We start from the raw sequence: 13,102 nt of genomic DNA, 5'->3' as shown, positions 1-13,102 counted from the left end.
GACAGAAAATGGATGGCTTGATAGATATAATATTGTATTTTATTTAATATATATACCGGGCAGCACGGTGAACAAGCTGTTAGCATGTCGTTCTCACAGTCGAGAGGTTCTGCAATCGAATCTCAGCTCAGGCCCTCCTGTCTGGACTCTAACTCACGCCTGACACTAATAAAAAACAAATAGTATAGCAATTGGATGAATGTACAGTATATTACATGTGCAATGTACACTACCAGTCATAACCTTGGAAATGGTTTCTCATGCATGAGAAAGTGTGTCCTGGTAGTGTAACTTTACAATGTAGTATATTGAGTCCAATAAATCTGCTCAAGTTCAAAGAAGTCTGATGATAGAGCAAAACAATAATTGTCTTGTCACCCTCAGACTCAATGCACATTGAGGATGTGGATGCAGTGCAGAAGCTCCAAGACGTGCTCCACGAGGCCCTGCAGGACTACGAGGCTTCCCAGCACCAGGAGGACCCCCGGCGGACGGGCAAGCTTCTCATGACCCTGCCCCTTCTCCGTCAGACCTCCACCAAGGCCGTGCAGCACTTCTACAGCATCAAGCAGGACGGAAAAGTGCCCATGCACAAACTGTTCCTGGAGCTGCTGGAGGCCAAAGTGTGAAGGCGGAAAGTCGAGACAACTCTCCGTCTTTTACACGCCAATACACACACACACACGCACCCAAACACACACAATAATATGCCCCTTAAGTACGCCACTATGACTCAACAAGTAAGCTACTCCTCTTACCTTAAACCTATGCTGTCTAAGATTTGAACGAAAAGGCTCAGTTGACCTTTTTGATAGGCGAGGTGGAGCTGACTGATATGACCCCGCCCCCTCTAAAGGGGAAAGAAGAAGACACTGACTCCTGTTGTTATTGTGTGTGCAAAAACACTGACAGTGACACTCACATATGCATTTAATGATGACATTATTAATAAGAACATGCTCAAATGAGGACACGTTCAAAAGAAAAAAGTTCAAAGGACCGATGAGACTTTTCCCCCTTGCCCCACCATATAATTTTGTAAGTGTTTAAGAAGATAAAGGGGAAAAAAGCTAAAGTATTGAAGACATTTATTATCACGTTATGTGTACATTGACATCTGGATGGACAAAGAAGAAGATGATGAGGATGAGATTTGCCTGCCTAAAGATGGAGCACTTCCATTCAGCAGATGCCAGCAACTTTATGCCATTACCCCAAATTCTCTAGCTTTTTTTTTTCCTTTCTTTAATCCAAGGCCCTGGACTGGTGTTCTCTTCTATTAATGATTCAAAAGTTCCAGCAGGGAGCAGACATGTCTAAGAATTGAAGTTGGAATTGGTTGCTGTAAACATTTACTAAATTTAGGACCTGGTTTTCCCAAAAAGCCATCTACTTGTGGCACTTTTTGGAAACTTTCTGAAGCTGAAGATATTGTCAGGCTTTTGCTGCAATTGAGGAGTTTAATGTTATCAAAATGTCATTTTTCCACTGCACAGTATCGGCTCAGCTCTGTTTTTACCGTTTCAAGTTAAGCTTTCAGCAATGAAAACCATGCCTTGTTATATGATGCGTTAAACATGCACTGAAGCCTTCAGTCGAAACGAGACAAGGTAACAAAAAGGAGACAAATCGTATTCAAGTGGAGACTGAGGGCAGCAAGAAAATGGAGTGCGACAGCAAAGTCGAGATTAGGGATGAATTGAATAAAACAAAAATTCAATTACAAAAAAGTTGAAGCGAAATCTCTGCTTCCAAGCTTTGCAGTAATAATTTTTCCACACAGATTGTTACTGTAGATTCCACGCAGCACTCTATGCAGAAATAATTTGGCAGTAAGCTAGGAGGAAAGAGTCCAAAAAGTTTGTGATCATTTTACACTTAAAAAAAGAGATCTAATGCGACGTGTCCACTGCCGTGCAGACTAACGTAGCACAACAGCACATCTAGTGCTAACACAAGCTATTGATGTTAGCTAAATTAATATAACATATCACCGTGTATTGTAATGTCCCCACAAGTGGTCATGGATCGACACAGCCACCCATGCCTTTTCAATCGCTTGATCTAACAAACACTAACAAAAGAAAACACATAATAAGCATTTTCATATATGAGCTGCTATGACCACAATTGACACTGGCATTTAACGCGCAGACTGGCTAGCAGTTAGCCAGTTAACAGACAGTCGCTAACCTGAGCTCACATCAGCTCACTGTACACGCTCATCCGCTGACTCGCACGTCACTCCAGGTCAGGCCCCGCAGGTCACAGATATTAATTATAGTGTGGATCACGAGGATGGTGAACCCAAGTGGACAACAATCATGCCTGGACCTCACATGCACATTTTGTTGTTTAACAATGCATAAGCAATTTCTACCCGATTAATTGATGGGAAAATCGGTAGACTAATCGAATATTGAGCATCAATAGCGAGTAGAGGCGTGCGAGCTGAGTTGGTACCATGCTGTGCAAAAATCTCCAAAAGTCCGACAACGCTTCATGTTGTCCACTTGTGTTTGTCAGGCTGCCGTATTTTCAGCGCTGTGCAGCTCAACACCTCGCCCACACGTCACTCTTTGAATGTGCCATTGAGATATCCGAGAGGCACCTCAGTGCTTCCCTCCTTGCTCAGCTTCCTTCACAAGCTCCACAAGATCATCTTAACAAGATGCCCTCAGAGCAGACGTTCCACGCACGTGACGGGCCGCTATCAAGACCGAAGGTGACTGAAGTGTTGCTTGATTTTAATTTCTTGGCATCTATCTCGAAATAATTGTAGCTAAGGTACCAATATTTGACTTGTAAATAACAGTCATCCTGTATATGATGTATAACAGCAGCTTTGTTTTTCTTTGTCTCCTTAAACCCAAAACAACACTTTCCTGTACCAGCTTGACCACTCTCAGTGGTTATCATGTATGTATAAATTTAACAACTTATCATGTATTAACAAATCAAAGTTTATCTTAGGAGCTACCAAGCAAGAGTGCATTCACAAGGAGGGTGCAAGGATGGAGTGTAGGGAGAATATGTAGCTTTGTTGTCTTTTTGTTATTAATCAAATGTAGCAGACATACAATTGTAGCATTGGAGGAGAATCACGATGAACATCAACACAAGCCGAAGTCAAACTTAGCAACATAAAACATACACTACTGATGTTTGCACCTTGTCATGTGACCAAGCGCAACATTTAGGGGGTTTTTCTCGCAAAAGCAACATTTTCTCCAAAGCCAAGTAGACGAGCATAGGGACCATGAAAGCCATGTTTCCACCATGTGCTACACTTCACTTCAGTTTGGAACTGGCAAGTCTGGATTTCTCTGCCTTTCTTCGGGATATCTACTCTGTATTAGGGTTTGAACCTCTAAAGATTTTCGGAAGTCGACCATAGTGTGAGGAATCTTAGTTGAAGTTGTTTCGTCTTTGATATTTGTTCGGCACAATACGACGGTCCCCAACCTTTTTGGTGCCACGGAGCAGTTTCACGTAAAGATACGTTTCGACGAACAGGGATAGAAAGAAATCAAGACAAATTAATATAAATACCACTCACCGTTAGGCTAATTGTAGTTCATTAGTGGGAGTCCTGCACATGCTTCTCTTACTCAAAGCAGCCGGTCTCGTCAGAATGCTTTTAATATCACACACAACTGCGGCGATATCCTGTTTTCGCTGGGTTCTGAATAAAAAGCAACGGCATCTTGATGCTGGATTTTCTGATAGAGTGGTTTTGCAGAATTTCTGTATGAAACTGACAGAACTGTAGCGCCTGATGGAAATGAGGCATAAATGCCTACAAATGCATACTTGAGCTATGGAAATTGGCGCATCATCATACTTAAACACACACACTGATTTTGCCTGGTTTGTTATCCCACTTCCTGTTTTAAGTGCAATCAGTCTGACTGACTAAAATGAAAAAACACTTTCATTCACTTTGTATTTGCAAAGTTGTATTTTCTTCACATACAACCTTAACCCACAGCAAGGTTTGATCACTCATCATAGCTTTAACAGTTGGGAATTTCAAAAAAATGATAATATATATATAATGATGTATGTAATTTGTAAAGCTGCATAAGAATGCCAAATGTTTATCCAACCTACTAGAAGCTGGCAACTGAGGAGTTAAGTGTAGTCCATCTCTAACATCGCTCGCAAACATCATGAAACATCATTAGGGGCTATTTTCTCAGCCTTCGTTAGCATTGTATATTGTAAATAAAGACAGATTACAATTCTAACATAAGACATTTTATTGGAAACAAAAGATTTTAAAAACACAAGAAAAATGTAGCTCAACCTCGATGTAAGTTTCATGTTCACCATTTTTTCTACGGAGGAAAAAACTTTGCTTTTGATTCCCCAAGTCTTCCTTATTTTTTGGCTCCGCCCCTCTTGCGCTAAGCACTCGGAGGCGTGCCTGTGTGCTTTCCTTGTGCCGACTACTGTCCTTGTGCCGTGTGCTTCCCACCTCTTTAGCCAGCACACAGTAGAGACTAGAGGCCATGTGGTCTGGCTTCTGGATCAGTACGCTGAGGCAAAGATCTCTTCTAGGGTTAAATCGCAGCACTCATCTCTACCCGACTACACATACTTAATGAATTATTTAGTATCTAAATGATAAACACAAGTATTTAAAGGGGAGGGTCATTTGTGTAACTTTCCTGTAGAACAACCAATATTCTGTATATCGTTTAAGTTTGAATAAGACTGAATGACAGGGGCGACGTTTCAGAACCTTTTGATAAGCTCGCTGTACCTTCCACGCAGCTTGACAACAGCTCAATCATTTTGTCCATTTTCTTGAAATCATTTTCGGATTTTTTTATTAATTAAAAAGGCCTAAACTCTTTCAATTATTGTTGTTAGAGACATTATGTCTCTAATGTCTATAAAGTTCAACATGTAATGTAAAAGTACACTACTGATTTTTCTTATACGATAAGACAAAAGGTGCTTTTAAATATAATGAGTTTAATGTTAAATTGTCGCATGTCAAAGTAAACACGTGCACTTGATTTGACTTGATTCAGTTGTTTAAAAGCAGCAATATCTAAAAATCTAAAACGGCACATACTTGTATCATCGGCCAGTTCAGTTGATTGCAAAGTTTTAAGACATCACAGTTAAATGCATCAATATGCAGGATGTTTTGACATTTCATTTTTAGAAGCAATATTTTGTTGACTGAATTCTTGACAAGTTGCACTTGTGATGAATTATTTGAGTATTGAGCCCATAAATGTGGACAAAGTGGTATTTTCCATGAGGTGCAATGGGAAAAGGAGTGGAGTTGTTTTGACCTGCTTGCACCGTAAGCAGCATGTTGGATTTTTTTCATCTGTTACTAAGACCCATGAGCTGCAAATATTGTATGTAAGCCAACTATGACTTGTGTAGCTGAAGCAGCAAAGGATTGTCCATCCCAGCTCAACAGTCATTTAGTTGTATTTAAATCTAGCAGCCACCTGTGCTGCATTCATGGGCGAGAGAGAGAGTTTGGATTAAAACATTTGGAGGGGGGAAAAAAAAAAAAAAAAAAGACCCTTGCCTTGTGAAGAGTTCTGGGTGAAGGGAGAGAGACCCTGTATTGTTATTAAAAACATGTTCGTAGATTTTAGATGTGCTTCACATCAGAAAATGAAAAAGGAAAAAAAAAAACTACCTGTATATTTTTGTGATGTGTATCATACAAGTGTGCTCCAATGATAATGTCCATTTGTGTAAATGTATTTCACACTGTATATATTGTTCAATGCAAAAAGAGAGACCTATGATTCTGTAAGTTAAACGACTATTGTTTGAAACATTACGTGTTACTCCAGACTATGCCTTTCAGGATTATTACAGTAGAGCAATATCGATTAAAACCAGGCTTCCAGTTTTGAATCTTGTTCTCTTCTTCTTTTAGACAACACCACATTTTTTCTAGTGCCATTACCATGTACCACATAAATGCTAAGTGAAACTTATGAGGTTGACATAACTTTATTACTGCAGTTATTAAAAGAAACATACAAACTCTAAAATCGACAATGGATCCATACCACAAAGACCTGCGACAGACCAAGCTACGCGGCCGACGAGCGGACGCGACTGAACTGTAGCGCAATGTGCAGAGTTCTGCCACAAGTTTCCATGAATGGCTGAGCATTGGCCAATATTTTTGCTGCAATTCAACATTTGAATCGCCGGTGAACGACAGTACAATACAGTATATACAGTACAAATTCTGTTTTAACAGTAACACTTAGCTAGAAAGCAAACCGTGGAGAGTGATCATTGTCAACATTCTCTCAAAATATTCACACTCTCCCCTTATTCTCACCCGTTTCACCTTCTTCGGGTTCATCTGCAGCTTACTTGACAATTGTGCCATGTTTTTACAGTGAACAAAAAATATATACATAACACAGTATATTGTATGTGGAGCCTCACAACCTGATACAAGATTGCAGTTTTTCCGTTGCAGCGCATCGGTAGATGTGCGATTCTCAATCACTTGGTGAGCAACGAAGTCACCAACTTATCAGCAACTACGCTCAAATGTTAAATTAGTTTCCCCCTTGGTATCTCCTCTCCAAAAATGTTTCATATTTGTATTTATTATTATTTAGCTATATACTTTTCTTTGTTTTCATAATTCTGTGAATATATTTCTTGCCCTGTGCTGTTACAATACAGTAAGAGGCTCAATGAGTAGACGGCATCAAACAACGTAATGTTGTCACATTAATTAAAAATTAATTAGCATGCGTGGTCACAGTGGAGCCGTGTACATGGTTGGCCCCCATGTCTCAAAAGATGCACCCCTACATGTGGATGATGTGATAGATAGATAGATAGATAGATAGATAGATAGATAGATAGATAGATAGATAGATAGATAGATAGATAGATAGATAGATAGATAGATAGAAAAAGAGTCAATTGCCTTTTTATCGCTGTGTGAGTGGTGACCAATCAAGGGTGTCGTCCGCCTTTCACCCTATAAAGGCAGTCGGGATAGGCTATGGGACCCTGATCAGGATAAGCAGTATTGAGCATTTGTAGAGTAGCCTGCTGCATGGAAGACAAGCATTCAGATAGAAGTTTGAGGTAAACGTTGGTTTGCCCTCACGTACGGAGCACCGGGATGGAGTTTGGGGGAAGGCGGGAAGAGGTGAGAGGAAGTGTGAACAGCTTGCTCCAGTGGGTGGCTAACTACTGTCCATTTGGAAAAAGCTAGATCTCCTCCTCTTGCCAAGGGCACCACACACACACACACACACACACACTCAGGGATGTAAGACATGCTGTGTGCAGCACTAAACAGACGATAACATTCAGCCATGTCTGTTGTCCCCTCCCCTTTTTATTCTCTTCCTGTTCCCCCCTCTAATAGCCAGCAGCAGTAAATGGGTTGCAGAGGCCAAAGATTTAATGTAGCAGAGAGCCATGCAGCCTTTTAAGAAACCTTCTTCTGACAGGGGGGTTTGAGGGTGGGGGTCTGACCTGCAGGCAAATATTTTTCAAGCAGATGACATAAGAAGATTTCACCCAACGTGAACAAGATTGTATTCCTTTTTTTTTTATTATTTTTTTTTTTTATCCCGTTCCAGCCTCCTCAGATTATAGTCACACTTTTTTCCCCACCACGTAGGTGTCTGCCTGCTCACCCCTGTGCGCATATGTCTCATTTTACTTGCTTGCCTTTTGGAGTTCATTTATTTTATTTTATCTTTGATTCATTATTATGATACGATAAAAGCTACTTGAGCATTTCAGCTGCCGAGGGGCCCTTATCGTTAACCTTGTGGAACGCGTGTAAGAGTGGGCGCCGCACGCCGCATTGCTAATGGCCGATTTAACTCCTCCTCCTCCTCCTCCACCTTCTGGCTTCATCTACATCTCTCCTTCAATCTGCATCTCCTGCGAGCATCTCTCACTTTCTTATCTGTCTGTCTGATATCCGCTCAATGCTCTACTGGCCTCTGAGAATTCTCACTGATTTTCTCAAATTTTTCATCAATTCAGTGTATTTAAAAATGCTTCGTATGTTTGCGCTTTTTTTAAATTTGCAAATTTGCCTATTTGGGTATAATTTTGGGGAAACTAGAAGAAGCGCAGTGCTTTGTCCACCAACCGATTCAATGTGTATGTGCTGCTGCAGGGTGTTGAAGAAGTGCCATGCATGTTCTCCACGTTCCACGTCCCGCATTCCAAAAACATCCATGTTAGGTTCATTGAAGACTCTAAATTGTCCTCATTTTCTTCACTCATTGTTTATATAGAAACCAAGCCACATTTGTTTTAAATTAGCATTTTATGGAGTATGCATGAACCGCAACAAAATAAAAGGTGTCTCCACCAATCTGGGTTTTGGTAGAGAGTCTCTAAAGGTAACCATCTTTGTTTGAGGTCCTGGGAAGTATTAATGTGTAACTTTGCACAAGTGAGACCAGTGTAACCTTTTTGTGTGTGTGTGGAGGGGGGGGGGGCGTGGGGCCTTGTATCCATAGGGTGGTTCCCATGGGTTTCACAGGCCGAGTGACATGGCCTGATGGTGGTAATGGCCTTTCAAATCCCCACCTGACACACACGCACGCACACACACACAGACACACACAAATGAAGATTTGCACAGTAGACATATGGACACAGAAATAAAGCAAATACGTAGATCTGAACACACAGGTAGTGTTTCTATTTAAAATGAATTGAAATGATAAATCAACATTTTTGTCTTTACAATCCACTTCTTCCAATAATTGTGTTCTGATTGGTTCGGAGTAAGTGTGCATAGATAGATGATAATGAGATGGGTTTTTTGGTCTTTTTTTCATAACCCAAAGTATAATTTTTTTTTCTAAAATGTTGCAGTTGCAATGCCTTAGTATACTGTACATTGGACAAGGCCTTATTTGGTCTAATTTAAAATGTTTGAAAATCGTAAAAAAAAAACCACTCATTTTATTCTATTTATTTATTTACCCCTTTGTTCATATGTTAACTCAAAAAGTGCTACACACATTTTTCAGAGGCGTGTGCCATGGGGCCAAAGAAAAAACCCATAACAGATTGGTTCAGATCTCACAGATCCTAATGGCCAGTCTTCACTTTCGATTGCTTTGAGCGCCGCTTTGTAATTCACATTTCTCCCATCTAAAATGTCAACCGCAGCTTAACTAACGTGCATATTTCCAGCACGGCTCTGTGTTATTTGGCCTCGGCGGAGGTCTGCGCTCTATTGGGTGCTCTTATTTTGAATGTACTTACAGAGCCCCCATGATGTATAGTCAGCCACACCCTTCCTCAATTAGCTTACATGCTATCTAGCAATTAATGTCCACACGTTTGCACAAACCTTCAATGATTGATGTGCTCTTTGCTCCCTTCCTTTATCTGCCATTTTTGACACTTCCTGTTCACTCTTTTCTGTTCTATTCATCATGGCTATAAATTATCTTTGCTCGCTTCTGCCTCCATCCACTTGGATTTCCAATGACAGCCCCCCTTCTCTTTTTCTATCACTTCATTTTCCACCATTCCCTATCCTGTTCCGCATTCCAGCCTCCCCATCCCTCCATCTCCCGGGGTGTGAAGTGGCATCAGTGGCTGTGCGTATCTGAACTGCATTTACGAGCTATAAGAGGGTCAGATGTCTATTTGCACTTTTAACGTCTTAACTCTATACGATGGGCCATTTATTCTCACACTCTCCTCCCTCTTTACCTCCCTCCCTCCCGCCACGCACCCACCTTGTGTGTCTATTGCGCTCGATCTCTCTCGAAGGACACTAAATGTTTTAACTCTCCATTCTATGGGCCATTCATTAAGTTAGTGTACTTTAATAAATAGGCTGACGTGTCACTGGCCAGTGAATTAGTGGCACTTTAAATCCCCCGCTAGCGGCCCAGAGATAGCCAGAGTGTTTGATATGCAGCGACCACTTTTACTCAGTGAACCAATTAGAGCTTACTGGAGATGGCATGTATGTTATTAATAACACAATTCCATCACCAAACATAATGTTGTGTTATGTCTCAGCATGTTACAGTAGACATTTATGTTTCAACAGGTTTTTAAGTACTTTTATACAACACCTAACATTTCTCAAGTGCAGGGATCACATCCTCGCACGTCAGTTTGCTGTTTAAAGAAAAACAATGTGATGCTAGTCGAAGCTAGTAGAAGTTGAGCTACTGAAACTTTTAATTATTCTGTTAAATATGACTCTGGCATGGAAACAGGAGTTCAGAACATTGAAAGAGACACTCATGTAAAAAAAAAAAATCTTTCATGGATCATTCAGCTTCATCATTGCTGATCAAGGAAATTTAGGACATTTAGACAGGTCTGCCAAATTGGCAAACACGTGCAGCAAGCCCTGCGCTTGCACGAAAATCAAGATACACCAGTTTTGCGCTCTGCCGTCTATGAAAAAATAGAGTCTGAGGCGATACAGCAATATTGAGGATCCCATGAGAAAAAGAAATCAATAATCAAGTCACCCATCCATTTTCTATGGCTTGTCTTGATGAGGGTCACAGATGAGCTGTGAGCTGTGGGCACTTATAGACAAACAACCATTTACACTCACACTCACGCTTATGTACAATTTATACTTCAGTAAACCTACCATGCATGTTTTTGGAATTTGGGAGAACCCGGAGTACCCAGAGAAAACCGACAATACCTCCAAATTGTAAAGCAGACAAGCTAGCCACAATAGGGTGCCATGCTGCCACAAAAAAATTCTAAATATTGATTTTTTCACACCCCCCCCCCCCCCTTTCTGTTGCTTTAGTATTCAGCTAACCGTGTTTCCTCACTGTTGCTTTAGTATGCAGGCTATTCCATTTGTTCTCCATGTTGACAGATAATACACTACATTCAAAGTCTGAAAAAACAAGCTTGATTTGTCTCATACAAACATGACGAGAGTAAAAACATTCAATCAGAAATACTAAATGCAATTGTGCACAGTTTGTAGGCTGATGTAAATCCATTTTCTGAGCCGCTGGTTAGAGCGTCTGCCTCACAGTTCTGAAGACCAAGGTTCGATCCCCGGCCCCGCCTGTGTGGAGTTTGCATGTTCACCCCGTGCCTGCGTGGGTTTTCTCCGGGCACTCTGGTTTCCTGCCACAGCCCAAAAACATGCGTGGTAGGTTGATTGAAAACTCTAAATTGCCTGTAGGTGTGACTGTGAGTGTGAATGGTTGTTTGTTTATTTGTGCCATGCGATTGGCTGGCAACCAGTTCAGGGTGTACCCCGCCTCCTGCCCGATGATAGCTGGGATAGGCTCCAGCACTCCCGTGACCCTTGTGAGGAGAAGCGGCTCAGAAAATGGATGGATGGACACTACAAAGACAAGATATTTAATATTCAAAATAATAAACTTGATTGTTTTTAGGAAATAATCATTAACTTAGAATTTTATGGTTGCAACACGTTCCAAAAAAGCTGGGACAGGGTCATGTTTACCACTGTGTTACATTACCTTTTTTAACAACATTCAATAAACGTTTGGGAACTGAAGACACTAATTGTTGAAGCTTTGTCGGTGGAATTCTTTCCCATTCTTGCTTGATGTACAGCTTCAGCTGTTCAACAGTCCGGGGTCTCCGTTGTCGTATTTTACGCTTCATAATGCGCCACACGTTTTCAATGGGAGACAGGTCTGGACTGCAGGCATTCCAGTCTAGTACCCGCACTCTTTTACTACGAAGCCATGCTGTTGTAACGTGCAGAATGTGGTTTGGCATTGTATTGCTGAAATAAGCAGGGGCGTCCATGAAAAAAACTTTGCTTGGCTGGCAGCGTATGTTTCTCCAAAACCTGTATGTATCTTTCAGCATCAATGGTGCCTTCACAGATGTGTAAGTTACCCATGCCATTGGGACTAACACAGCCCCATACCATCATAGATACTGGCTTTTGAACTTTGCGTCCATAGCAGTCCGGATGGATCATTTCCTCTTTGGCCCAGAGGACACGACATCCACAATTTCCAAAAACAATTTGTGGACTGATAGGACCACAGAACACTTTTACACTTTGCATCACTCCATCTTAGATGAGCTCTGGCCCAAAGAAGCCGGTGGCATTTCTGGGTGTTGTTGATAAATGGCATTTGCTTTGCACAGTAGAGTTTCAAATTGCACTTACGGAAGTAGCACCGAGCTGTATTTACTGACATTGGTTTTCCGAAGTGTTCCTGAGCCCATGTGGTGATATCCTTTACACATTGATGTCGGTTTTTGATGCAGTGAGGGATCGAAGGTCACGGCCATACAATGTTGGTTTTCGGCCTTGCCGCTTATAAGCAGTGATTTATCCAGATTCTCTGAACCTTTTGATGATATTATGGACCGTAGATGATGAAATCCCTAAATTCCTTGCAATTGTACGTTGAGGAACATTGTCCTTAAACTGTTCGACTATTTTCTCATGCACTTGTTCACAAAGAGGTGAACCTCGCCCCATCTTTGCTTGTGAATGACTGAGCAATTCAGGGAAGCTCCCTTTACGGCACCCACCTGTTCCCAATTAGCCTGTTCACTTGTGGGATGAGTATTCCTCAACTTTCTTAGTCTTTTTTGACACCTGTCCCAGCTTTTTTGGAACGTGTTGCAGCCATAAAATTGTCAGTTAATGATTATTTACTATAAACAATAAAGTTTATCAGTTTGAACATTAAATATCTTGTCTTTTTTAGTGTATTCAATTAAATATAGGTTGAATATGATTTGCAAATCATTGTATTCTGTTTTTATTTTTGTTTAACACAACGTCCCAACTTCATTGGAATTGGGGTTCTAGGTGTAAAATTGGCTCTAAAATACCAGTCTTGACAGGGGAAAGGTAACTGGCATAATGAAGTGTGTATGTGCGTTTGTGTGTGTGTGCGTTTGCGTGTGTGTGTGCGTGTGTGTGTGTGTGTGTGTGTCTGCACATATGTGAGAGAAGGGATGATTACGTGCATGTGCGTCATCAAGAGAGGCAGGAGGTTAATTCAATCCTATAGACACACAGCATGGAGGGGATTGGACAGCACAGCCCTGAGGGTGCCACTGGCCCCAGCCCCAATAAGGGGCACACCGGTTTGCA

The 13,102-nt window shown here is 41.2% G+C and overlaps 1 protein-coding gene across 6 annotated transcripts in view; it reads left to right on the top strand.

Annotated features, from left to right (window-relative positions):
- esrrga (estrogen-related receptor gamma a) overlaps positions 1–5,898 on the top strand; it is a 110,166-nt gene extending 104,268 nt beyond the window's left edge. For all 6 annotated transcript variants that reach the window (XM_061765870.1, XM_061765868.1, XM_061765869.1 and 3 more), the window contains exon 9: positions 385–5,898. In XM_061765870.1, the coding sequence (XP_061621854.1) occupies positions 385–629 (245 nt within the window). In that variant the 3' untranslated portion in view covers positions 630–5,898. The remainder of the gene's footprint in view (positions 1–384) is intronic.
- Positions 5,899–13,102: the final 7,204 nt, after the last annotated feature.

The sequence above is a fragment of the Phyllopteryx taeniolatus genome, chromosome 2 (genome assembly GCF_024500385.1).
Source record: "Phyllopteryx taeniolatus isolate TA_2022b chromosome 2, UOR_Ptae_1.2, whole genome shotgun sequence".
NCBI classification, from domain to species: Eukaryota; Metazoa; Chordata; class Actinopteri; order Syngnathiformes; family Syngnathidae; genus Phyllopteryx; species Phyllopteryx taeniolatus.
This window is presented reverse-complemented; position numbering and strand designations above follow the sequence as displayed.